Raw genomic sequence first — 22,892 nt, forward strand, 5'->3', positions numbered from 1 at the left:
TATTTCCAGCACCTTAAGTAACCACATTTTTTGTTGAAAAAGAAAGACCCTTAATATATATCTTATGCATAACAAGCAACCCAAAACTTAAGGTCTTATTTGCTGTACATTTTAGTCATGGTGTGAGGACAAACTGGTCAGGAATCAGGAGTTCCTTTATATGAATCCTGAAGGGTCAGAAATGTATGGTACACTCAGTCAAATTGACATATCAAGTGATTTATACCTATTAAAATTTTCTTTTTCCTTTATTTTTTCGGTAGAACTATCAAAAGTTTTTTTACACGGTGACAAATGAGCCAACTAGAACTAGTTATTGAGGAAGAGGGTCATAGTTCTCACTTCTCAATGAGATAGGATAATAGTAAATTCAGTGGAGCTGTGGAAAGTTTCAAGAAGAAAAAACTAGTGAAATCTTACTTTGGTTCTTGGGTTCAAATATTGGACATTAACATGTGACACCACTAAGGACAAATTGGGAACCGAAATGAATATTATATGTATATATATATCGCTTGGGGATTGTGGCAGAGGCAGAGCTTATTCAAGATGCACTACTTACTGACAATGTTAAAAGTACCCTCAGAACTTTAATTTAATAAAAGTTTGGAACTGAAGAGCTTTGGGCCTTCATTCATGTTTTGGCACCTCAAAAACCACACCATCTTAGTGGAGAAAATCCAAAGTAAAGTTTAACAAAAAGCTAGCAGAGATATAATCACTGGAAGAAGATCCAAAGCTCTCTACTCTCTCTCTAAGCCAAGCTAAACTAGCTTTTGGTGTTACTCTTGTGCTCTCATTTGCCTTGTTTAACTGCACTTACTTTGCACAACTTAAAAGCTCTTTCTCATTATCTGATACACCACTATAGTCCTCACATTCATTATTTCTCCTACTCTACTCTTTTCTTTTTTTCTCTACTTTGTGAACTTCTACTTCCCAAATTAGACTTTCCCAAATCACCCCCCATTCATGTTCACAAAATACTTGGAAACAAACACAAGAACACAAAATCTTCTTCAAGACAAGGATGAGTGATCAGCTTCAGCCAATGGTGGAGGGACCACCGGCGGCTGTGTCCGAGGACTCAGAGCGGTACGCGCACCGGTCGATAGAGACACTGGTGGTGGTTTTAGCAGTGATCACCATTGTTGGAGTGATTGCGGGGATTGTAGCTCGGCTATGCGGGGGAAGGCACTTTGGTGGCAACGGAGAGCATGACATAGAAGGATGGGTTGAGAGGAAGTGCAGGAGCTGCATTGATGGTGGCATCCCAACTGCAGCAGCAGCAGCAGCAGAGGAGTCAAAACCAGCACCAGCACCACCACAACCGCCACCAGCAGCAGCAGCAGCGGCAGAAGAGAAGTGAAACATTCATGAGATAACACATTAAGGGTCGGTGTAAAAATTGGTTTTGTTGAAGCGGCAAAAAAAAAAAAAAAAAGTCATTTAGTGCATTTTTATTAAATATTTAGTGTTTCCAGTTACCATAGGTGTGTTACTAGTGTTAGAAAGTTAGTTACATTGTAAACTGATTTGTGTTTTCTATGACAAGCTTCTTTTCCCCTCTTAAAATGTAATTGGTTTTCAATTTTTTTGCTTTCATGTTATCTATTCCAGGAATACCGGACAAACTAGGTTAATGTTGTTCAATGGAAAATATCCCTTTTTTCATTTTTCAGTATTTGATCCCACGATATAGATTAGGGCTGTTTAATTGGGCTCAATCAGGTGTTTTTTTCTTCTTCTTTTTTCAGGGGGACACATGGTATCATAAGACATGATTGCAATAAGCACACCATGTTAGGTACTTTTGGGCATGTTTTTGGGCAAATATCCAATACTAGATCTTCCTTTTTAAATGACTACTAGGTATGTTATATAATATAATATATACACACACATATATATATATAGAGACACACACACACACACTTTACCACTAACCGTTAGAATTATTCTTCGGTACATCATAACAGAAGGAATTTCTTTAGGCATCTTGATGAGAAAAGTACAACAGGTTCTAATTCTTCACCAATATCAGGCCGTTGCTTTTCCAAAAGCTAAAAGCTTTTGTAAGCTTCCACTTCATAATCTGTTAACCATTTTCTAAGCAAAGGCTTGCCAGACTAACCGTTACTAGCCCCACTTTCAAAAAGATAAAGGGCATGTAAAGGCAAGTCTTTGCCTGGGGCCACCAATTGCATAGTTTTTCTCCAACAGTTTTATTATTCTGTGTGGCCAAGTTTCTAGCGTTTATTAAATCGGAGAATTCTCTATAGGGTAAGAAAAAGAATTTTATCGGTAGGCGCAACTTTTCATCAAGTTATGTTAAGAGAGACTTATTTATATCAGTTAAAGTTGAACCACTTCTGATATTAGCCAGATCTAAATCTTGAAAAGGGAACATTTTCTTTTATTGATTTCTCTTGTATTTCATTTTTTTTTAGAGTGAATGAAAAATGTTTACAGGATATTAGATATATACTATATGTTAACATGCATCTAAGTATTAGAGGACTTCAATTAAGTCTCAGCAACTATAAGTATACTGAGTCTACTTGAGTCGAGAACTATCTGTATATAACAGAGTGCCATATATTTTAGAGTTTCAAGCCTGTTTTATATCTTTATTTTGATTAAATGTACTGGTCAAAGTGAAATGAAAAAAAAAATAGAACTAAAACCAGAATGGAATATTGTTGCACATACAGAAACTCCATAAATAGAATATGAATGTAAACTTTATTTATGAACACAATGAGATACAATAAGATAATTACAGTATAATTTTCACCATGAGTTTCTTCTACTAACCCCAATTTTATCATTTGATTAAGAAATAATAGTAGTTTATGTATGTCATATTTTGGTGATGACCATATACCAGAGTCAGACTAGCTATAATTCAATGTGCTATAACTATTGGTATATGCATACATTCTTGTTCTTGCATCAAGGCAAGAATCATAATTTTCCCTTCCTTCTCAATCACATTGTGGGGACACTGTTCCAATATTCGAAACCTCAACATTGTTGCACTCAGCTTTAGCTTCCTTTTCCTCTTCTTCTCCTTCAAGTGTCAGATCAATATCTTGCAGAGTCACCCCTTGACATGGGAAGGCTTTGCTGCAGTCGAACTTTACTGCCATGGATGAAGCGCTTGTCCCCTTAATGTTCTTGTAGAGCACATTTTTCACTTGAACTGCCTTGCGCTGGATGATTAACTCATGATTTAGATTATATTCAATCAAGGAAATAAAGGGTAGAAGTTGGATTTAAAAGTGAAGGTTTTTGTTACCTGTTGTTTGCATGGTTCATCTTGGTCACAATAGTTTTGATTTATAATAATGGGATTGTACACATCTTTCATCTCTATGTTGGCAAATGTTATGTTGGATGCATATCCTGACCCTCCCTGGACATTACATAAAATGGACAAATTCAGTTTTGGGTTTTGCAAGAAGTTTGTACATATTATTGAATTCTTGGATTCGGATATATATATATATATATATCAAGTGAGATAGAGAAGACAACTAATATTTGGGATCTAATACACATCCCAACTATGTTGACACCTGCTCGAGCCCATAGTGTGCCAAGTCTCTACTTGATCTTTATCAAATAAAAAGAAAAATACACAAAAAATTCAAACAACCAAAATCACTACCAGAGGCAGGGGAAAAAAATCCAAAAAGAGCCCAAAAGCAACAAATAAAACATAATAAAAACCTAAACCTCCCTTGTCTTGTTATGATATACTTCTCATTCAAGGAACCCTCGCTAAAACCCTTTAAGGAAAAAAATTCAAGCAATGAAAAAGGAGTGTATGATCCAAGGGCAATAATGAAACCAAGAGAGCCTGAAGCTTAGCAGAATCTATATGAAGATGAGCACCGAGATTGTGACATATGAATGGAACGACATCAGCAGGAGCAGAAAACGACCATTCTAGACTCAGATCATAAAATTTGGAAAGACCAAGATGTGGGTTGAAGAACTTCTCAAAATTGTACCTGCCATGTCTTGATCCTGACTCCATTTGTAGTGCCAGTAAGCTTAGCTCTTTTGACTGTCACACCTGAAACATAAGCTTCAGAATTCCTTGCTCCCAAGCTTCCAATACTGAGCTCACAATGAAAATTCAAGCCATAATGTTAATGGGGTTCTAGAAATTGGAGACTTGAAAACAGGTTAAGTTGTTTGAACCTGATTCCGTGGCCAGGTCCACAGGTTATATCCGTGACTTGCACATTTTTCGACCCGCTTACAATTGAAATGCAGTCATCACCTTCATCACACAGATTTTCATAAGCTATATATTATTATTTTTGAAGTTCAGCAACCATAAATTTCAGATTCTTATAGCTTTGTTAAAGTATAAAATTATTGTTGGCCCACCTCCTAACAACTTAAGTTTTTAAGATAGATTGGTAAACTAACATGGTATCAGAGCGGGAGGTCCTGAGATTAAACCCTCATAATTGTACTCTTTATCCCCATTTAAAATTATCATCATGTGTTGGGTCTTTAATATATCTCGGGCTTAAATATTCACGTGTTGGGTTTTCTAATTAATTTACCCACACACGATTGCCCATTGTCCAACCCACACGTAAAGAGGAGTGTTAAAGTATAAAATTATTGTTGACATACCTCCTAACAGTTTAAGCTTTTGGGATCGATTGGTAAAGTAACAAACTTAATTGTAAGCATACTTATATACCTGTTCCGATGACACAATCTGAAATCTGCATGTTCTGAGTATTTGTTACATGGATCCCATCAGTGTTTGGGCTTTTCTCTGGTGCAGTTACTGAGAGATTGTAAGCTTGAACGTTGACGCATTTCTCGAAAGACGTGTGCATCTGTTGTGCATCTCGGATGTTCAAGTCCTTAACTACCAAATTCTTGCACTCGTAGAAGGTGATTGCCTGCCAAGAAAATATTTCCAGGAAAATAATTTTAAAGAAGTTTTCGTATATAGCAGGTGGTGAGAAAAGCCCCTTACCTAAGACCTTAAAGTAGATGTGAGTTTACATAATTAACATACCGTTGGTGCACCCTTGCAAGGCTGCGAATCAATCGGAAGGTAAAAACAAAATCAGTATTTGATCTTATAAAAAAAAAGTTGAATTATAAGATTGACATATAAATGACACACCAAATCTTCATTGATTTTGCACGAGTTTTTCCACCATATCTTTCCATTTCCATTGATGGTTCCACCACCAGACACTACTAAATTGTCAACTCCATCAAACATAAGCCATTGTCTTTCGTCTTCCTCATAGTCGGATCGATCATCAGAAGCTTCTAAGGTTCCCAGAATCTGAAAATTTTCCAGAAACAGTGAATTACATGTATCTGATATATTTTCCTTCAAGCCTTCAATATTACTTCTAAGACATTCCATTCTTCACTGGACTCCACATATTACATATTGGAACTTACCTGCAAAGTAATTTTGGATTCACAAGGACCCGAAAATCTTATCGGCTTTAGAAGATAGTTATGGTCCTCAGGCACCACCATGACAGCCCCTTTTTTAGAGGAACAAGCTGCCTTCCAAGCCTTTTCAAATGCCTGAAAGAGAAATCCAATTCAAAATTTAAAGATAACCCATGTAAATACTCATGACATAGCAATCAAAATAAGAAAAAACAGAGAAAACAATATATAAGCTTACATAAAATATATGCACATAATTTGAAGAATTAGGCATATATAAGCTATAGTAGCTAGCTCAAATGTACCAAAAGGAAGCAGAAAAGCATATTCGTGATAATCAACAAAAATTCTTTAGTAGGGTAAGAAAAAAACATACCGTTCTGACACGCATAGTTTTAAATTCTAAGATTTTCGTCAAGTTCAGTTAAACTGCCATATTTTTCCTAATAAAATACAATTATGATATGATCAGACGGTTTAAAATAACCGTTTTTTACCGGTATTTATTTATTTAATTTTTCATTTCCTACCATAGAATTCCTGTATAAACCTCTTAAAACTCTTAATATTAGTGGACTAAAAACAAAAGTTATTACCTCTGTATCATCATTAGATCCATCACCTTTGGCTCCATATTTCTTGACATTCACCTTCTTAACAGAAGAAGTCGGAGTTAAATCAACACTCTCCAGAGTGAGAACATCGGTCGTCTCCTTGATCAAGCCCTTGAATTTTCCATCTTCAAACATGTTGAAGTATGAAGGATAAGCAGCTTGGAAATGATCATGATCATCACCACTCTCATGAGCTGTAGTGTCCTCAACAAGATAATGATGATTAAGTGGGACCACCTCTTGCAAGTTGCTCAAGTTACATGACACAAAGGAGAAGAGCAATGTCATGATCATGATCAAGATCAATGAGAGAAAATGCACTTGAGAAAAGGCCATAATCTATTACTGTATGTATGTTATACCAAGGAAAGTTGATCAAGGGATATATTACTATAAGCTAGAGGTTTTGTGTGTGTGTGTGTGTGTGTATGTATATAATGTTTTTGTGTGACATATCATATATGATGGGCTAAAATGTATATTTATAGAGAGAGAAAGGAAGAAGTTGAGGACGGCGGGGAGTTGGCTTTTAGGGCCTTCTCCTTCATGACTCTTCTTCAGGTATGGTTTCAGATACTTGAGAGATTCAGACGTTTTTCTTTGGGCAAAATCTGACTTTTGCCCATACGGTCTTGTATTTATTTGGAAACCTGCATGCAATACGGATATATATATATATATGTATGTATGTATAATTAAGTGGTTGGTTTTGCAAGTATGAGAAGTTGATAAGCATTGAATTTTGCTGAACAAATTAGCAATGATTTTATTGCCCTTTTGTTAGTGAACTTTTCTAGCAGAAAGTCATGACATGAATGACTTTGTCTTGCCCAAAAAGGAAGCTACAAGTTATTATGCGTATTGAGAAATATGCTGCATTAATTAAGTTAATTAACTTTAAATTTTATTAAGCTCAAAACTGACCAGTCCCATCATATTTTTACCTTCAATGTTGTTCGAGTTATTTTATTTATCTAATTAGCATATTGTTTAAGTACTTGGATGGAATTAGGTGCCCATTTAGTTCCGATGTTTTTCCTTCCTTTAGTACCGTTATCTCCTATTAACAGTTACGTAAAAAAAAATAAATAAATTGGAAGGTACTTTTACAAATATACCTTAATCGCCAATAATCTGTATGAACAAAATCTTAATCGCCTATATATATATATATATATATATATAAACACAGAAGTCGTACTGCCCATGCATGTAAATAAATATATATATATATAGATATATTTTATATATTGTATGTATTTCAAAACATGAATCACGTTGCATAAATTTGGAAAACCATCAAGACCTGGAGAATTTGCAGAATAAAATTCAATATTCTAATTCTTTTCATCCTTTTTTTTTCTGTTTCTTTTTTTGTTTCATATAATATATATATATATATATATATATATTCTAGAACTTATAATAGTGGAGCACGTAAGATTAAAATTTGTGTAATCCCTTTTTTAAATGATAAGAGAGTATGGAGAAGCTAGTCATGCATGAGATTCATGTCTATGGTAAATTACATCACAGATGACACATCATAATATAAATATTCATTGTATTTGGATAATATTGCATTTTGGGGATAATTTTCTGTTGCCATATAATTAAAGTTAAAAAGAATATCAGCTTGTGCGAATTGCATAGCTTTTACGTGTGCATGTGGGACATCAAATAAGGTTACCTTCTTTTTTTTTTAGGAAAAAAAGGGATAATAGGCACTACTCTTTTTTTAAAATAAAATATGTTTTTGCTTTGTGTTAATTTTTAATTTATGCAGCATAAAAAAAATATATCCCATGTGTAAAACTTTTATTATTTTTTTTGTCACTTCTATGTATGATTTTAATCCATAGTAATTATCACAATTAATGATAATCTGCACAATAAGCAATCGATCGATGGCTGGTAATTACAATAACTACTCGTCATAATACAAAAGAAAATAATTAAAATTAGTCTTATTTATAAAACAATTTTCCTTTTTAATTAGTGTTATAAACCAAAAATTACCCTTTGTCTTTTGATCACTTTCCGTTTTTTTCCCTTTAAGAAGTACACATACTATTGTAGTTATCAAGTATTAGCCTATTAGGATGTTCCTAATTATTACGCATTAGCATCTCATGACTCAAATAGAAATTCATTTAAGGGAGAAGTTTAATTACTCAATGATCAAAACCTTTGAAATTGTTAATAGTACTAAATATTAGTAAGAGAAATGCTAGATCAATCGTAATACAAATATATTAAAAAAATGATGAAAGAAAAATGATAAATATAGTAATTATTGGTAATGCAAATACTATGCATACATATGTATCATGTGTGGCATTAACAGAAACCTTTAAAAGCGTGTAGGAAAGACTCGTCATGTTAATTAAGCTAACATCTCAACAATATGTAGAGATAGAGTTGCCGTATTTGTTGTAAAATAGATATGGGTCTTTGGAGTAGCCGAGTAGGCGACATATACATTTTTGTCTACTGCTAATTATTATTTCCATTTGCCATCATCAAAATCTCTCTCTCTCTCTCTCTCTATATATATATATATCTTCATGCGAGAAATAATAGTTTCTGTTATTTTTTGCCTCTTTTTTAATTGGGACGTGTGGCATGGTATATGCATATATATATATATATATATATATATATGTGTGTGTGTGTGTGTGTGTGTGTGTGTAATGGAAATTTAGTTTTAAAACTAATTAATAAAATCCAAGAGGTTTCTTCAAAGGGGATCATATATAATTCAGGTTGTCCCAAATTAAAGGGAACAATTTCTTAGCAAAAAAAGCAAAAGATAATCATTCTTCAGTTCACTTATTCATTCTCATTCTATTTATCAATTGACACAAGTATATATCACTTCAGAATTAGATGAGTTACGTTTTCTCTATCTAATATATATATATATATATATATATATATATATAAATATACGTTTTAAAAAAAATAGCGAGTTACGTTTAATATTCACTAGTAGGCCTAGGTGAAAGGATATTTATAAATATTAATTGTCATATACATCATTGGATTAAGTTTGATAATTAATTAGGTACACAACTAACTTATCATGGAGTATTTGTCAAAAACACGATTACGGTAGAAATAAGATGATTACACTTGATTTACTGTTTAGGTCATTAATTAGGGTGTCGATCTAAGTCAATCGTACATTATATATGAGGCATGTGCATGAGACTTTTATCATTAAAATTAGACTACAATACGTATCAATGTACATTGCACTCTGATCATTTATGTACTTATATATATATATATATGAATATGATTTTAATGATTATTTTAATATTTTATTTATATATATATATATATATATATTAAATGTGTATGTGTACATCCTTTTATTGAGAACTCATCCTTCCTCGCTGCCCCTAATAAGAGGAAGGATGAGTTTTCAATTTCGTTATTCGCTTTAAACACAATATATTCGGGTTGGTTGCATTAATTAGAGGAATACGGGACACGTGTCACTATCTCGAGATCCTCTCCCTGACATGAACCATTCTCACTTTTCCCCTGATCTCGGTCTATTTTGGTCCTAATGTCTTGGAGTTCTCTGTCAGTCTCAATCTCGGTCTCATCCCTCAATCGAGCTCCATTCATTCTCTCGATCGAGGTGGGCATGATCCCTTCGCATGCCCTGGCCTCGGCCTCCTCACTCCAACCAAGGTTCATGATGTGTGTCGTGATCTTAGACCGTCTCAAAAAAATCTCCCAACACCTAAGTCTTGCCTAGAGGTGTCAAAAGGGTTGTGTCGGGCTAGCATGGCCCTTCTAACCCCAGGCCCGCCACGAGCCTGAGCTGGCCATGCAAGGCCATGTACAGTACAGGTCATGCCAAGGTCGGGCCTGAGGGAAGACCCTCAGGCCCAGTCCTGGCCCCGGCCCTTGTCCATAGGGGCCAGGGCCGAGCCTGTGCCTAGGCTCTTTTCAAGCTGGTGAAGCTGAACGGTACAATTTATGGCCGTTGAGCATGCACGGGTCGACCAGATTAGACTAGATTCCATTTGTTATCATATTTAATGAAAAAAAAGAAATTTATCATATGCCCCCAAAAGATGTGATTTTATTGAATTGAAATAATATGAATAAGTACACATAAATGACTGCCTCATTAAAAACCTTTCTAAGTAAAATCCGTGAGGAGATCGGGACAAAACCTTAGCGAAGGAAAAATAATTGCAGTTACAAGAATAATTAAATTACACTGTGGCCGAATTGGTACCAGAAGATTCTGTTATGTCTAAGTTTGAAAAATAGTCTAAAAGTGTATCAGATGTATAATGGTGTATTCGTCTTCTTGCATCGTCCCAGTCTTGTACGTACATTAGCGCCTCTAAGATATGACATGACATGACATGCACAACGTTGATGAAAAAATTTTCTACTAAAAGGTGGTTTTAAATTTGCTCTAAACATATTGGTAGCAGATGTGTTTGTTGATGCATTATCAAAAGTAATGGTTAAAACTTTATCTTCAATGCCATAAAAATTAAAAATTTTCATAATAGTAGAAAAAGTAACATTTGCATTATTTGGAAAAGGACATAAACGAAAAACAATAATTCGCTTTTGTAAAACTCAATCCTCGTCAACATAATGAGCCTTGATGCATAAATAATCAATTTTATTACAACCCTCCCAAAGATCATATGTGCAAGAGACTATAGCATTAAAATACTTAAAATTATCAACAAGTGATTGTCTCATTGCATAAAAAAACTTTCATGCAATCAGCTCTAATTGTGTTTCTACTAACCCTTTAAATTGTAGACAAAATACAGTCTGAATAAATTCGTCAAATGCTACATTATCTGCAAAAGACAATGGTAATTCGGCACAAGCTAAAAATTTAGCCAGTGCCTCACAAGCACGTTGTGCATCATATGAAAAATTTTGTAAACCTTAATTTATGAGTGGAAGTGTTTGTTGGCGGGAGTCCACACTACCACCTTAGTGTAATGGTAGACATGCTTTTCAATATCTATCAAGATGGCCGGTACCCCCACCTTTTTTTGTTGGAAAAGTGTTTTATACAATATTTACAAACCGCACGCATTTCAATTTCACCTATTTTTAGATTTTGTCGTAGCTCTTCTATGAAATGTTACCATACAGGAGCTGTGTGAGATCTTTTTTTCCTTGCACGTTCTCCAATATCCTCGTTGTGCACCTATTGGTTCTCAGCCGGAACATTATCCGCATTAGTGGGGTTGGAGTTGTGCATCAAAATTTCATTCTCATAAAATGGTTGATCTCCAAAATCAAGAAAATCAGAAAAATTTGATTCCACCATTTTCTAAAAAAAAACAAAAATTAATGTTAACAAAAATATTTATAAACAATAAACAATGTAAATAAACATTAAATAATAAGAAAATATTATACAAAATAATGAGTAGAGTACTTTTGTTTTTCAGGATGTCTTCAATTTGATTGAAATTTGTAAATGAAAAAGATAAGAGAAAGTTACGAATCAAGAGAGACAGTTAAGAATCAGAGTGAGAATATGAGAAATAGAGTTATGAGAGTGAGAGGAGTTGAGAGTTAAGAGTGACGTAGAAGAGTTGAGAATGTTGTGAGGGAGGTAGGGTATTTATAGGGGTTTTAGAGAGTGATTTTTGGAATTGGACTGTTGGGCACGTCACGGGCTGGGCTCGGACTAGTTGTTTTTGACCGTTGGGCCCGTGACGTGCCGGGCCACTTACAGGACCTCTTTTGACTGTTAGGCCCGTCACATGCCTAGGTCGTGCCTGGGCCTTCAATGGGCCAGGGCCGTGTTTGGGCCGTGGGTTGGGAAAATGAGGACCAGTCCTAGCCCAGTAGACGTGACGGGTCGGCCCGGCCCGTAACAGTAGAAGGCCGGGCCATAGCGAACCCGGCACTGTAGCGGGGAAGGCCCAACTAAATTGAAATCTCTGGTCTTGCCCTCGCAGCTATCTCTCATGTCCTCTCCCCTATCTGTCGTCTCTTTTTCAAGTTGATTTATGCTTTTCCTATAGGTATTTTGAGATTTTAGTGTTTATTTTTTTCAAAAACTTATATTTCTAATTGTTTGAAATATATTTTCTAAACATTTTCTAAAATAAATGTAAATTAAATGGATCTAATTAAAGGTTTTTTTTTTGCCTGATTGAAAAGTCTGTAAGGAAGAAATGGAAGCATAGTTTCAAAATTTAAAAATGTGCTTGTAGTTTCTAAAAATATAGAGATAAATTGAGAAAAATTAAAACTAAAAGCTACACACAATATGTGTGTGTATTTATACATATTCAAGTTAATTGGTTATGTAATGGAGCATAGAATTCCCATGTTGTATTACATAGTTAACATTTTTTCAAAATCTCTCTCATTATCCTGCGTAGAGGTGAAAGTTGTTGGTTTTGAAAATTATTTTTTATGCGGAAGTGTGTATCTAGTAGATCGTGTATAACAAAAATTTTAATAAATTTTTTAGATACTCTATAGAATAAATTAATTTATGCACGAATAAAGTAATCAAATTAATTTATGAATAAATTTACCTAGCGAACGATTAGGTCGATAACTTGAGTTTTTTGACCACGAACGTTCCTCGCTCTAAGCATGTTTAGAATAGCCGAATCTTCCTCGTCAATTCCTTAAATCTACAAAGACGTGTGTGTGGACATACTTGAAATAAAACGGGATTAGTACTCAAACACTCAAGTTTTCCACAAACACCAACACATGCACGACATGGAATTTGGGAGAAAATTTTCCTTTTCCTTATCTATAAAACCGGCCACTACATGCTAGGGAGGGCAACAAATTGTGTTCTCTAATTTTCTGCAATCTTCTATTTATAGAGTAGTTGTCAAATTCCCAGAAAAAATTTAAACTTTATCTCCAAGATAAAGCTTGATAATTATCTCCCACTTCTATTTTATTTTAAAACAAAATCCCCTCTCTCTTATCCATAGGGGCCGGCCACCACAAGGATATTTCTCTATATGGTTGCCGCAAATTATATATAGGGAAGGAGAAAAAATTCTCCATTATCTAGCAGCCCAATTTCGACTCAAATTCAAATTCTAATTAAAATTAAACTTAATTTAATTTGAATTCCAATTAGACAACTTATCAAATAAGTCAACTGGATAAACTAGAGAGGAAGCAACTGAATCCCAGAGGGATTCTCATAGTACTGGGCGTGTACACCATGTGGACTCTTCCACATGTGTGTTCTAAAATTCAAATTTAAATAATCACATTATTTAATTTATAATTAATGCTCAATTAATTATTCTTGAGCGTTCTATTTAGAATTTCATAATTCTAAAATTCTCATTTTGCCCTTAGTGTCTTATAGAATTATAAGGATGACGCGGAGACTCATGAACCTATAATTTCAAACTCCAATAAAATTAATAATTAACTAAAACTCTTTAATTAATTAATTAATTCTATTAATTCTAAAAGCTACTCTACTATAAACTTGAAATTACACTCTCGTGATTATAGATATAATTTACTTCTAAACTGTGAAGTGCCTATTTGATATAGTCATTATTTATAGATCAATCCTTTATAAATAATTTATAATTAGAGTTAGGTAAAATCCGTTAACCTTTATAATTACATATTTATCCTTGAATACCATTGATTCTCTAATGGACAATGATTCATAAAACAAATTCATGAATCGAAGCTCCTACTAGTCCAAGTACCGAATCAATCCACAAGAGAATTATTTATCTATTTCTTTCTCAAGAAAGAATGGATTCCATCTTGTATAATAACATTCTTGGCTACTCACTTCCAAAATGCAAGGAGTAGAATTCAACATCTCAGAATCTGTACCGAATAAATCAAAAGACACAAATTCATAAATATGAGTCTACTAATAACTTAAGATTAAGATCGTTCTATATATGACCATCGATAGACTCAATTAGAATTTCTATACTTAATGAAAATTATCAGAAATTCATATTGTGTCTGTGTCCCAGTTCCACACAATCTCATTATGCGTAATACACTCATTCAATATCTCGTCATATTAATAGTGTGGATAACATCATTCTATTCTAAATGGGAATAACATGTATTAGTAATGTTTTAATTAAAGATTCTAAACTTAAATTAAATTCATTACGAACATCGTTTTGATTATTATCCTTAAATATTATCATCTCGCATATAACACTTATATACAAGATTTAAGGTCACATAAATAATCATGGAATTTACAATCATATTCATAGAATATTCAATAATATATTTACATAAAATAACAAATAAGCTCTTTTATTAAATAAATAATAAATATCCTATTACATCTCATACTTATAGGACACCATTTCTAACAAAAGTTTAGGCCAGGTCAAATGGGTCGGCTTAACACTGTTGGCCCGGTTCGGGCTGACTTAATTGTTTGGATCGGGCCAGGCTAAGGTTTTGAGCCTGAAATCTTATTCAGCTCAGACTGACCCGGCCCGAACACCCTTTTTAAAAATCTTAAAATACCTTATAAATTTCAAGCCAGACCGATACGCATGTCATGGCGTTTTAGGGTCGAGTTGGGCCAACCCTCCTCCCTTTCGGCCTGGGCCGGCTAGTATGTCTATTTGTACACATTGGCTCACTCCTAAGCTCCCTAGACACTTCAAAGAATACATAATGAAAACTGTATGGTAATGAGCTATACAAGGGAACGAGAAAGGAGTTTAATAAGAAAGAGTTTGGTTATGAAATTCCCATCCGGACCGTCAAGACCCAGTTGAGCGGCCCGAACTTTCACCTCTAAACTTACTATGTAATAGAATTGCTACATGGTCTTTTAATATCTTTTTTTATTTATTTATTTTGTTTTACTATCTTAACATATCCCTCAATATATAAATGTCAACCAATACACTCATTAAACACCAATTCAACTAGCTAATTAGCATGGGACTTAATTAGCTTTAAAAGTATAATGTTTAAAAATTATCATAAAAGTAAACATATATGGGGATAATACACAAAACACCCTATGTATTTTGTCAAAACACTATTTTTGTGCTTTTTATTATGCAAATAAAATACTCACCCAATGTATTTATAAAAACAAACCCAAAACACCCTTGTAGCAATTATTCCCAGTTTTTATTAATATAATTTAAAACATTATTAAATCAAAATGTTAAATAATATCAATTTTAAAAATGAAAAACTCTTAAAATAATTGAAGTATTTCTTTGATTGAAATATTTATTTAAGTATTTCATATCTAAAATAACATTTAATTTAAATTGAAATGGGAATCATAACATTTTCAAAAATTTAACTACTTCAGGGAGGTGTTTTGGGTCTGTTTTTATAAACACAGAGAGTCTTTTAGGTATTTGCATAATAAAAAGAGTGAAAGTGGTATTTTGACAAAACACATGGGATTTTTTTGTATATTTTCTCATTAATTGGAAAATGTTAGTGTCATTTTTTCTGTCACTCTCTTTATCACTTTTTGCATTCACTGTTTGACACGTGGACTTCATTATCTCAGTTTCTGTTTAAATAATAATATAAGAACAATTTAGTCATTTTAATAAATTAAACCATAAAAGTTAAAATAATGGATACTTTTTTTCTTTGTTTAAAAAACACATAGATACTTTTTGAATTTTAAAAAACCCAAGAATAAATGTTGTATTTAGGTAAAACTTAGAGGATATTTTTAGATGTTCTCATATGTGTGTGTATGAATCTAACACACACATGATAATTCCCATACTAGTTAAGCAATGTTAATGATTATTCCATGTACCATTAATTCAGTTTACGCTACCTTTAAGTTAGCAACTCCCCAAGTACATTTCATTCTTTTTTTCTTTGTTTTGCTGGCACATTGTATACTTTCAAATAACACTACTTGATTGTTTCTAGTCAAATTGTTCATGATTATGTTATGCTCGTCCCCATCAATTATTTCAAATTTTCATACTTTGAGTATGTGTTTAATCAATCTATATATTAGTGTATGACAAAAGTCACATATCATGCCCGATCGACTCTTATTCTGCAAGTGTTAAAATGATCAATTAACAAAACGTTGTTACTATTCAAATATTCATTATCAACTTATGTAAATTTGATTCAAGATTTTAGTATTTGAGCCAAGATGAACAAAACCATCCATATTGTTTTGTGGTCTCACATCCATTATGAATAGTTAGCGTCTTAAATAAAATTAAGAAGTTTACGTTAAGTTGAATTGCCTTTTAAATTATATGAACCGAATTGTCAATTATATATATTTGAATTTTGTTTGGTAAAATCAGCCTTCCGTGCAACGTAAGTATTTGAGAGAATATGAAATGTATTTATTGATAACCCAAGAGACCGTTTTCAAGGATTCAACTACTATAGATGGTTAGGAAACGACTCGAATGCAAGAACAACCCAACTTGGAGTTAATTACTACTGCAAGGCATAACATAGGAGTCGACTGTTCAATCAAATATTCCCATAAATTTTTTATTCTGAGATTTTAGGCACTTACCCAAATCACAATTAAGAAAGTCCAGAGCATCAAAGATTCAAATTATACAATGAAAATTAACAAATTAAACATGAGATCAGAAAAGTTTAGTCTAATTTAAGAAAAAGTAAACTAACTGCAATCAGGAAACTAGAGGTGGTAGCTATAAAAGGAGGCTTCCCTTCAGCATTTGGGACATTCCAACATGCTCCAAATTAAATATAAAACATGTGTCCTTAGCTACCTTACTATCTCCTTATCCTCTATTATGGCTTAGTTTGGTATTGCTGTGAATTTTAGAAAAATTGCTTTTAGTTGTGCTGAAGGAAGAAGCAGCTGTTACAAGAAGCAGCTGAGTGTTTGGTAAACTGTAATTATAATAGTTGTACTGGTTCTAAAATCAGTGTAATAACGTTTGGTAAATTTTGATGTTGAATTGCTGTGGATATGTAAAATGACCAAAATAGACATAGTATGTAACTTAAGTATATTAATTATTTTTGGCATTTAGAAATATTTATTTAACTTAAAAAAAATATAATGCTATGATTTTAAATTTTTTAACAATAAATTTATGATAATTAATTCTTTTTTTTCATATCTTCATTCACAATATAGTTACAACTAAAAAGAGCATTAGTGAGTAATCAATTTGTTGAACAAAAAAGTACACTTCATGTTCAAAAAACTGACAGTCATTAAAAGAATTAAATCGTGTTCATTAAACTTGTCGCAATTTGATAGTGAAGCTTCATCTGCTTCTACATTGTCCTCCAACGTAGTATCAAATTCAAGAATAAACTGAACTCTAGAGTTATGGGACAATCTTATTCACTAGAATTTTTCTCCCACGTCTCCTAGCATGAAACGATCTCTCCTTGAAGTTGAACATACAACTTTCTTACAATTCTCGTGAAAAAGAGACATGGCTTGGTACTCTCCACCACCGCAATGACCTTTATCCAAAGAACTAAATAAGCTACCACCATTAGGCAACATATAAGTGAAAGCAGATTTGAAAGAAAATAATCTACAATATTAGCGGAAATACACTTAAATAGACAGTCAAGGTAGCACTCCAAGCACCTTGCTTATTAACTAATAGCACTCCAAGCACTAACCCTTCTCTTTACGCTAATTAATCCAAACATTAGTTTAAGGGTCACAAGACTATATTGGAATAAGCTCATATAAGGGAACACAAAGTGAAAAGATAAATAAATAAATGAATTCACAGCATTTACGACAATTGGAAGCTGATAACGTGCTAAATGCTAGAAAAGGAGTTACCAAAGCTGATAACGTGCTACAGCATTTAAAAGACAAATGACACTAGATCTAGGCGAAATTTTCCTGACAAGATCTTGAGCTTGGATCACAAAGGAGGAAAACAAACTATAGCCAATCTATCGGCCACCGTTAGTGTTGACGGTGATTTCTCGTCAACAAAAATAGGCCGGGTTACCTCTGGGTTTCCCGTTGGATTACCGGCCTTAGTGTTGAATGTTTGTGAGAATTTGTTGGAGGGATGTATTGTGCGTTAATAAAAAGATATGCACAAATAAAGAACACAAGGGATTTTATGGTGGTTCACTCTATAAAATCAGAGCTACATCCACTGTGGTTGTATATTTCTTTTGAGGGGATTACAATTTACATCAATTGTTCTTTCTCGTTCTTTTTTCTCTTAGATCTCAACCCCTTTCCTGTATGGAGTCTTGCCCTTTTTATATTGGGAGCTTCCTTCGCTGGGTTGATTTTCTTCGTAGGTAGAAGCACTCAAGTGCTCTCCCTTTTTAGGCCTAGTCGTAGCCCACTAATCACTTGGAGTACTATTCACTCAGCCAATTAGTCTTATATTACGGCTCTGTGTGTTCCTGTAACCCTTTTCTGTCCCCTGTGGGGCGGTTTAAGGGTTCACAATAAATGCCTGCCTTGCAGTCATCCCCCACTTTTATACGTAATTTGCCACGTCAGACCTTTCTCCAAAGAGCATTCCGCTCGTCGCCAGTGTTGCTTAACCCAACTGTCCTTCTTGGCTGTTGGTTCCACCGTCGAGGGATTTCTATGTCCTAAGGTTGACGGTTCGATCTGTCGACACCAGAAGGAATCGACGTCCTAAGTTGGACTTCACTTAGGTTCTTTATAACGGAATCGGAGGGAGCCCCAGGCGTTGAGGGTTGTTGCTTTGCGGGGAGTAGTTAAGGCTACGTGTCATATTATCGTTCTTCCACATGTCCTTCACATTTTCTCACACAACAGCTACCCCCCAGGTCGAGCCTTTTAGGCGGCCTCGAGCTTAGGTTTGGTCGTACTTCTGTGCTTCGGGTGTGGGAAACCGGTCCCGAGCCTTCGTCCGCAATGATGGCCTAGATGCTTCGGATTTCCTTGAGGGACGCAACTGTCGCGTCGGTCGATTTCTTGTGTTGACGTGAGGTTTTATTTCGAAATGATGAATGTGAGCCTTCGGATCGCGACTCTTCCTTTTCCCGCCCTTGTTTGTCATCGTCAGATCTGGGCAGGATTCCATTGCCGTTGGATTTTAAGAACTTCATCCAACGGTCAGGGGTCGAGGACTTGTTCTTATTCCCTGCTAGGTAGAAGAAGGAAGACTTTTGCCATCAGTGTCACCACCAATGGTAGAATCTGATTCTGTCCCGACAGTCGGAGGAGGAGATGGGAGACCGGCAAACGGACAATCGGGCGGAGGAGAAACCAAACGAGCTCTGAGAGGCCAACGGAGAGTTCAACCGGCGAACGGAGAGAGAGGCCGGTGAACGGAGCCGGGGAACCTCGCTTCGAACGGCGAGGAGGAGAGAGGATAGAACTCTCAAAAAAAATTTCGCAGAGGAGGATGAGAAATACGAGTGGAGGAGAGATCTGAAATGAAAATTAGTGGTAAATTTCAGATTTTAGTGGGGTAAAATTAGAAATAAAAAATTTCATTAAACTCTCAAAACTGATTCCCGCATGAGCTGAAATCAGAATCAGCCTAAAGGCTTATTTTGTTTTTAGCTTCATATTAGGAGAAAATTGTTTAAAAATCTGTTTTACCAAACAAATTTTTAGATTTTAGATCTCTCAATAAGTGTTTTTTCTCTCTTAAAAGCAATACCAAACCCACCCTATATCTCTCTCAAGCTTTACTGCTTTCCTTGTAATGTTTTCTCTCTATATATTGTAAATCCAAACACCATAATAAATGTAACTCTCACAATAAAAGTGAAAAGTGAACCATTATAAATTTCGATGTTTCACTTTACTTATTCATTCATATGCTAGCTCGATCTTTGGCATACATATCAAATATCTAACCACAATTGAAGTGATCTAAATACTTATGTTGTGTAGGTGTTACTCAAACAACTATAAATTTTAATGTCGCAAAAATCCTTCTTAAATTTGTATAATAAAGAGAAAAACAAAGGAGAGAAGGAGAAAATATCACTGATATATATGGTGTCAAATTTAACACCAAAAATAACATTAGACACCAATAAGTTGGTCCATTAGAGTTAGAAGTAGTTTGGGCCGCCCGGCCCGGGCCAGCAGTTCAACAAAAAATGTCCAACTCTAAAAGAGAGAGGGTCGGCCCAACCTAACTCTAAGTCCAAAAAATTTAGCATTGGCCCATAATTTTATAAGGTATGTTTCAAAAAATATTTAAAAATGTGATGTTTAGGTTAGGCTAAATGAGAAAAGATCAGCTCGGCACAGCCTTAAACCTAAAAAATTTAAGACTAAGTTAAACCGAACTGAAATTAATAATGACGGGTCTTAAATCGACATATCTAGTCCGACCCAAACTTACAGCTCTAATCATAGTCTAGAGATAGCTCTTATATATGGTTAGGGCTCCGCCTCCAAGGTACAAGTATAAATAGTGTAGAGATCAAATAAAGCTTCCGTTTGAAGTTACTTTGCCAAAAAAAATTATTTTGGCGGGGAATTTGCTTTCCAAACAATACTCGAAAACCTAAAAAACAAAAACCTATCTTTTCTTCTAGGCTCTAGCTATAGCCCAGAGCAAAGGAGACGAACAAGAGGAGCTGGAAGAAGAACAACGAATCGCTTCTCTGATTGAAAAATGTCCAAACATGCGAGTCCTTCGACAAATCCACGCCCATGTCCTCACTCGCTTCCTTCCCATCTCCGCTCTCTCTTTCGCCTTGTCCAAAATCGCCGCTTTCTGCGCCCTGTCCGCCGTCGGTGACATCGCCTACGCCCGCAGAGTTTTCTCTCGAATCCCCTGTCCAAACATTTTCTGCTGGAATGCCATGATAAGGGGTTGTTCCAATGTCGAAAACCCATCAAAGGAATCCATTTATTTGTTCAAGAAATTGATTCGTAAGGGGTACCCGGGACCGAATACGTTTACTCTGTCGTTTGTTCTTAAGGCGTGTTCGATTCTATCGGCTTCTCATGAAGGCTGGCAGGTTCATACGCGTGTTTTGCGGTCGGGGTTTGGTTCAAGCCCGTTTGTTCAGACTTCGTTGGTGAACATGTATGCGAAATGCGAGGAGGTCTGGGATGCTCGGTTGGTGTTCGATGAAATTCCAGAGAGAAACTTGGTTGCTTGGAGTGCGATGATTGGCGGGTACGCGAGAGTTGGATTGGTTGACGCGAGTTTTGGCCTGTTCAGGGAAATGCAAATGGCTGGTGTTGTGCCCGATCAGGTTACAATGGCGAGTATCGTTTCTGCGTGCACTTGTGCAGGTTCGTTGTACTTGGGTAGGTGGGTTCATGTGTATGCAGAGAAGAAGAAGATCGAGATTGATCTCGAGCTTGGTACTGCGCTGATTAACATGTATGCAAAGTGCGGGTGGATTGAAAAGGCAAAAGCAATTTTCAGGAAATTGTCTGTGAAAGATACAAAAGCTTGGAATTCAATGATTGTGGGGTTGGCTCTTCATGGCCTTTCAGAAGAAGCTCTGAAGGCTTTTTCTATGATGGAGGAAGCTAAGGTAACTAGATGATTGAATATGAAACCAATTTTTTTTTCGGCTTTTATCACTTGTAAATTTATCGAGCTTGGAATTCAATGATTGTGGGGTTGGCTCTTCATGGCCTTTCGTAAGAAGCTCTGAAGGCTTTTTCTATGATGGAGGAAGCTAAGGGAACTAGATGATTGAATATGAAACCAATTTTTTTTCGGCTTTTATCACTTGTAAATTTATCATGCACCATTCAGTCTGTATCGACTAACTAAAAACATGTTTGTTGACACTTTTAAATGCGTACTTTTGCTTTAGTAGGTCAGAAATTTATTTTCTTCAATCTCAATGATCTCGGTGATATATCTTTAGGTGAAGCCTGACAGCGGAACCTTCCTCGGCGTCCTATTCACTTGTGGGCAGAGCAGCTTGGTTTCAGAGGGTCGAAGGTTTTGGTCACGCATGCTTGGATTTGGAACCAAACCATCCACGGAGCACTATGGTTGTATGGTCGATCTACTATGTCGAGCAGGCTTGGTAGAAGAAGCTCATACTCTCGTTCAAAACATGGCAATCTCACCAAATCCAGTTATTTGGCGAAAATTGCTCATGGGTTGCAATAAAAGCAGGATGCTTGAAAGAGGCGAACTTATTGCCGAGCGGCTTCTTGAATTAGAGCCACTAAATGCAGAGAACTATGTCCTTCTCTCAAGTTTGTACGCATCAGTCTCGCAATGGGAGAAGATGATGCTTGTTAGAGCGAAGATGAAAGAGAAGAGAATCAGACCTATCCCTGCCTGCAGCTCCATAGAGGTAAATGGCATCATTCACGAATTCACGATGGGTGATCGCTCCCATCCCGAGGCTAAGGAATTGAGAGAAGTTCTGAGAGATATTTCTGATAGGATTCGGGGAGTCGGATATAAACCATCTATTGTAGAGATACTACACCAAGTGATCAATGAAGAAAAAGAGAATGCTCATGGTGAGCACAGTGTGAGGCTAGCCATTGCTTATGGGTTATGGAAGACAAAAGCACCGGCCGTTATCAGAGTAGTGAATAGTATTAGGATTTGTGGTGATTGCCATGAAGTGACCAAGATTATAAGTAAGATTTATGAGCGGGAAATTATTGTCAGGGACAGAGTTTGGTTCCATAAATTTGTTAATGGCTCTTGTACTTGCAAGGATCATTGGTAATGTATAGGTAAAGCCAACTCTTTTTCAAACCATATTTAGGCTTTTGGAGTATTGCTGTCATGAAACTCACAAGTTCTGTATAAAATCGGTTGAAGAGATCAAGATTTTTGGAGGTTAAAGAAGTGATAAAAAGATGAGCATGAGAAGATTTCATTAATGCAGTGATTCAACACA

The 22,892-nt window shown here is 35.2% G+C and overlaps 3 protein-coding genes across 3 annotated transcripts; 2 read left to right on the forward strand and 1 right to left on the reverse strand.

The window, feature by feature from the left end:
• Nucleotides 1-768: 768 nt before the first annotated feature.
• On the forward strand, nucleotides 769-1,459 carry LOC21400986. The gene has a single exon (XM_010104233.2). The coding sequence runs from the start codon at nucleotides 1,031-1,033 to the stop codon at nucleotides 1,367-1,369; it is 339 nt and encodes a 112-aa protein (XP_010102535.1). The 5' UTR covers nucleotides 769-1,030; the 3' UTR covers nucleotides 1,370-1,459.
• A 1,344-nt stretch (nucleotides 1,460-2,803) lies between these two features.
• On the reverse strand, nucleotides 2,804-6,381 carry LOC21400987 (polygalacturonase). The gene is made up of 9 exons (XM_010104234.2): nucleotides 6,051-6,381; nucleotides 5,458-5,589; nucleotides 5,168-5,335; nucleotides 5,057-5,077; nucleotides 4,730-4,937; nucleotides 4,213-4,294; nucleotides 4,020-4,128; nucleotides 3,302-3,418; nucleotides 2,804-3,215 (listed from the first exon to the last, which is right to left on the reverse strand). Exons 1-9 carry the CDS (start codon nucleotides 6,360-6,362, stop codon nucleotides 2,988-2,990), a joined length of 1,377 nt encoding a protein of 458 aa, XP_010102536.1. The 5' UTR covers nucleotides 6,363-6,381; the 3' UTR covers nucleotides 2,804-2,987.
• A 161-nt stretch (nucleotides 6,382-6,542) lies between these two features.
• On the forward strand, nucleotides 6,543-22,719 carry LOC21400989 (pentatricopeptide repeat-containing protein At4g21065). The gene is made up of 3 exons (XM_010104236.2): nucleotides 6,543-6,629; nucleotides 20,592-21,548; nucleotides 21,891-22,719. The coding sequence occupies exons 1-3, from the start codon at nucleotides 6,543-6,545 to the stop codon at nucleotides 22,716-22,718; spliced, it is 1,872 nt and encodes a 623-aa protein (XP_010102538.2). The 3' UTR covers nucleotide 22,719.
• Nucleotides 22,720-22,892: the final 173 nt, after the last annotated feature.

This window comes from Morus notabilis, unplaced genomic scaffold (genome assembly GCF_000414095.1).
Source record: "Morus notabilis unplaced genomic scaffold, ASM41409v2 Scaffold989, whole genome shotgun sequence".
Lineage (NCBI taxonomy): Eukaryota > Viridiplantae > Streptophyta > Magnoliopsida > Rosales > Moraceae > Morus > Morus notabilis.

What these genes read in the sequence shown, in the direction of transcription:
- LOC21400989 (XM_010104236.2), top strand. Translation starts at nt 6,543, where the DNA reads ATGTATATTTATAGAGAGAGAAAGGAAGAAGTTGAGGACGGCGGGGAG. An exon ending in CCTTCATGACTCTTCTTCAG is followed by an intron (nt 6,630 to 20,591) that starts GTATGGTTTCAG and finishes CTTTTCTTCTAG; the next exon opens with GCTCTAGCTATAGCCCAGAG. An exon ending in CTATGATGGAGGAAGCTAAG is followed by an intron (nt 21,549 to 21,890) that starts GTAACTAGATGA and finishes ATATATCTTTAG; the next exon opens with GTGAAGCCTGACAGCGGAAC.
- LOC21400986 (XM_010104233.2), top strand. Translation starts at nt 1,031, where the DNA reads ATGAGTGATCAGCTTCAGCCAATGGTGGAGGGACCACCGGCGGCTGTG.
- LOC21400987 (XM_010104234.2), bottom strand. Translation starts at nt 6,362, where the DNA reads ATGATCATGACATTGCTCTTCTCCTTTGTGTCATGTAACTTGAGCAAC. An exon ending in GGACCTGGCCACGGAATCAG is followed by an intron (nt 4,129 to 4,212) that starts GTTCAAACAACT and finishes TTGTGAGCTCAG; the next exon opens with TATTGGAAGCTTGGGAGCAA. An exon ending in TCAGGATCAAGACATGGCAG is followed by an intron (nt 3,419 to 4,019) that starts GTACAATTTTGA and finishes TGTAATGTCCAG; the next exon opens with GGAGGGTCAGGATATGCATC.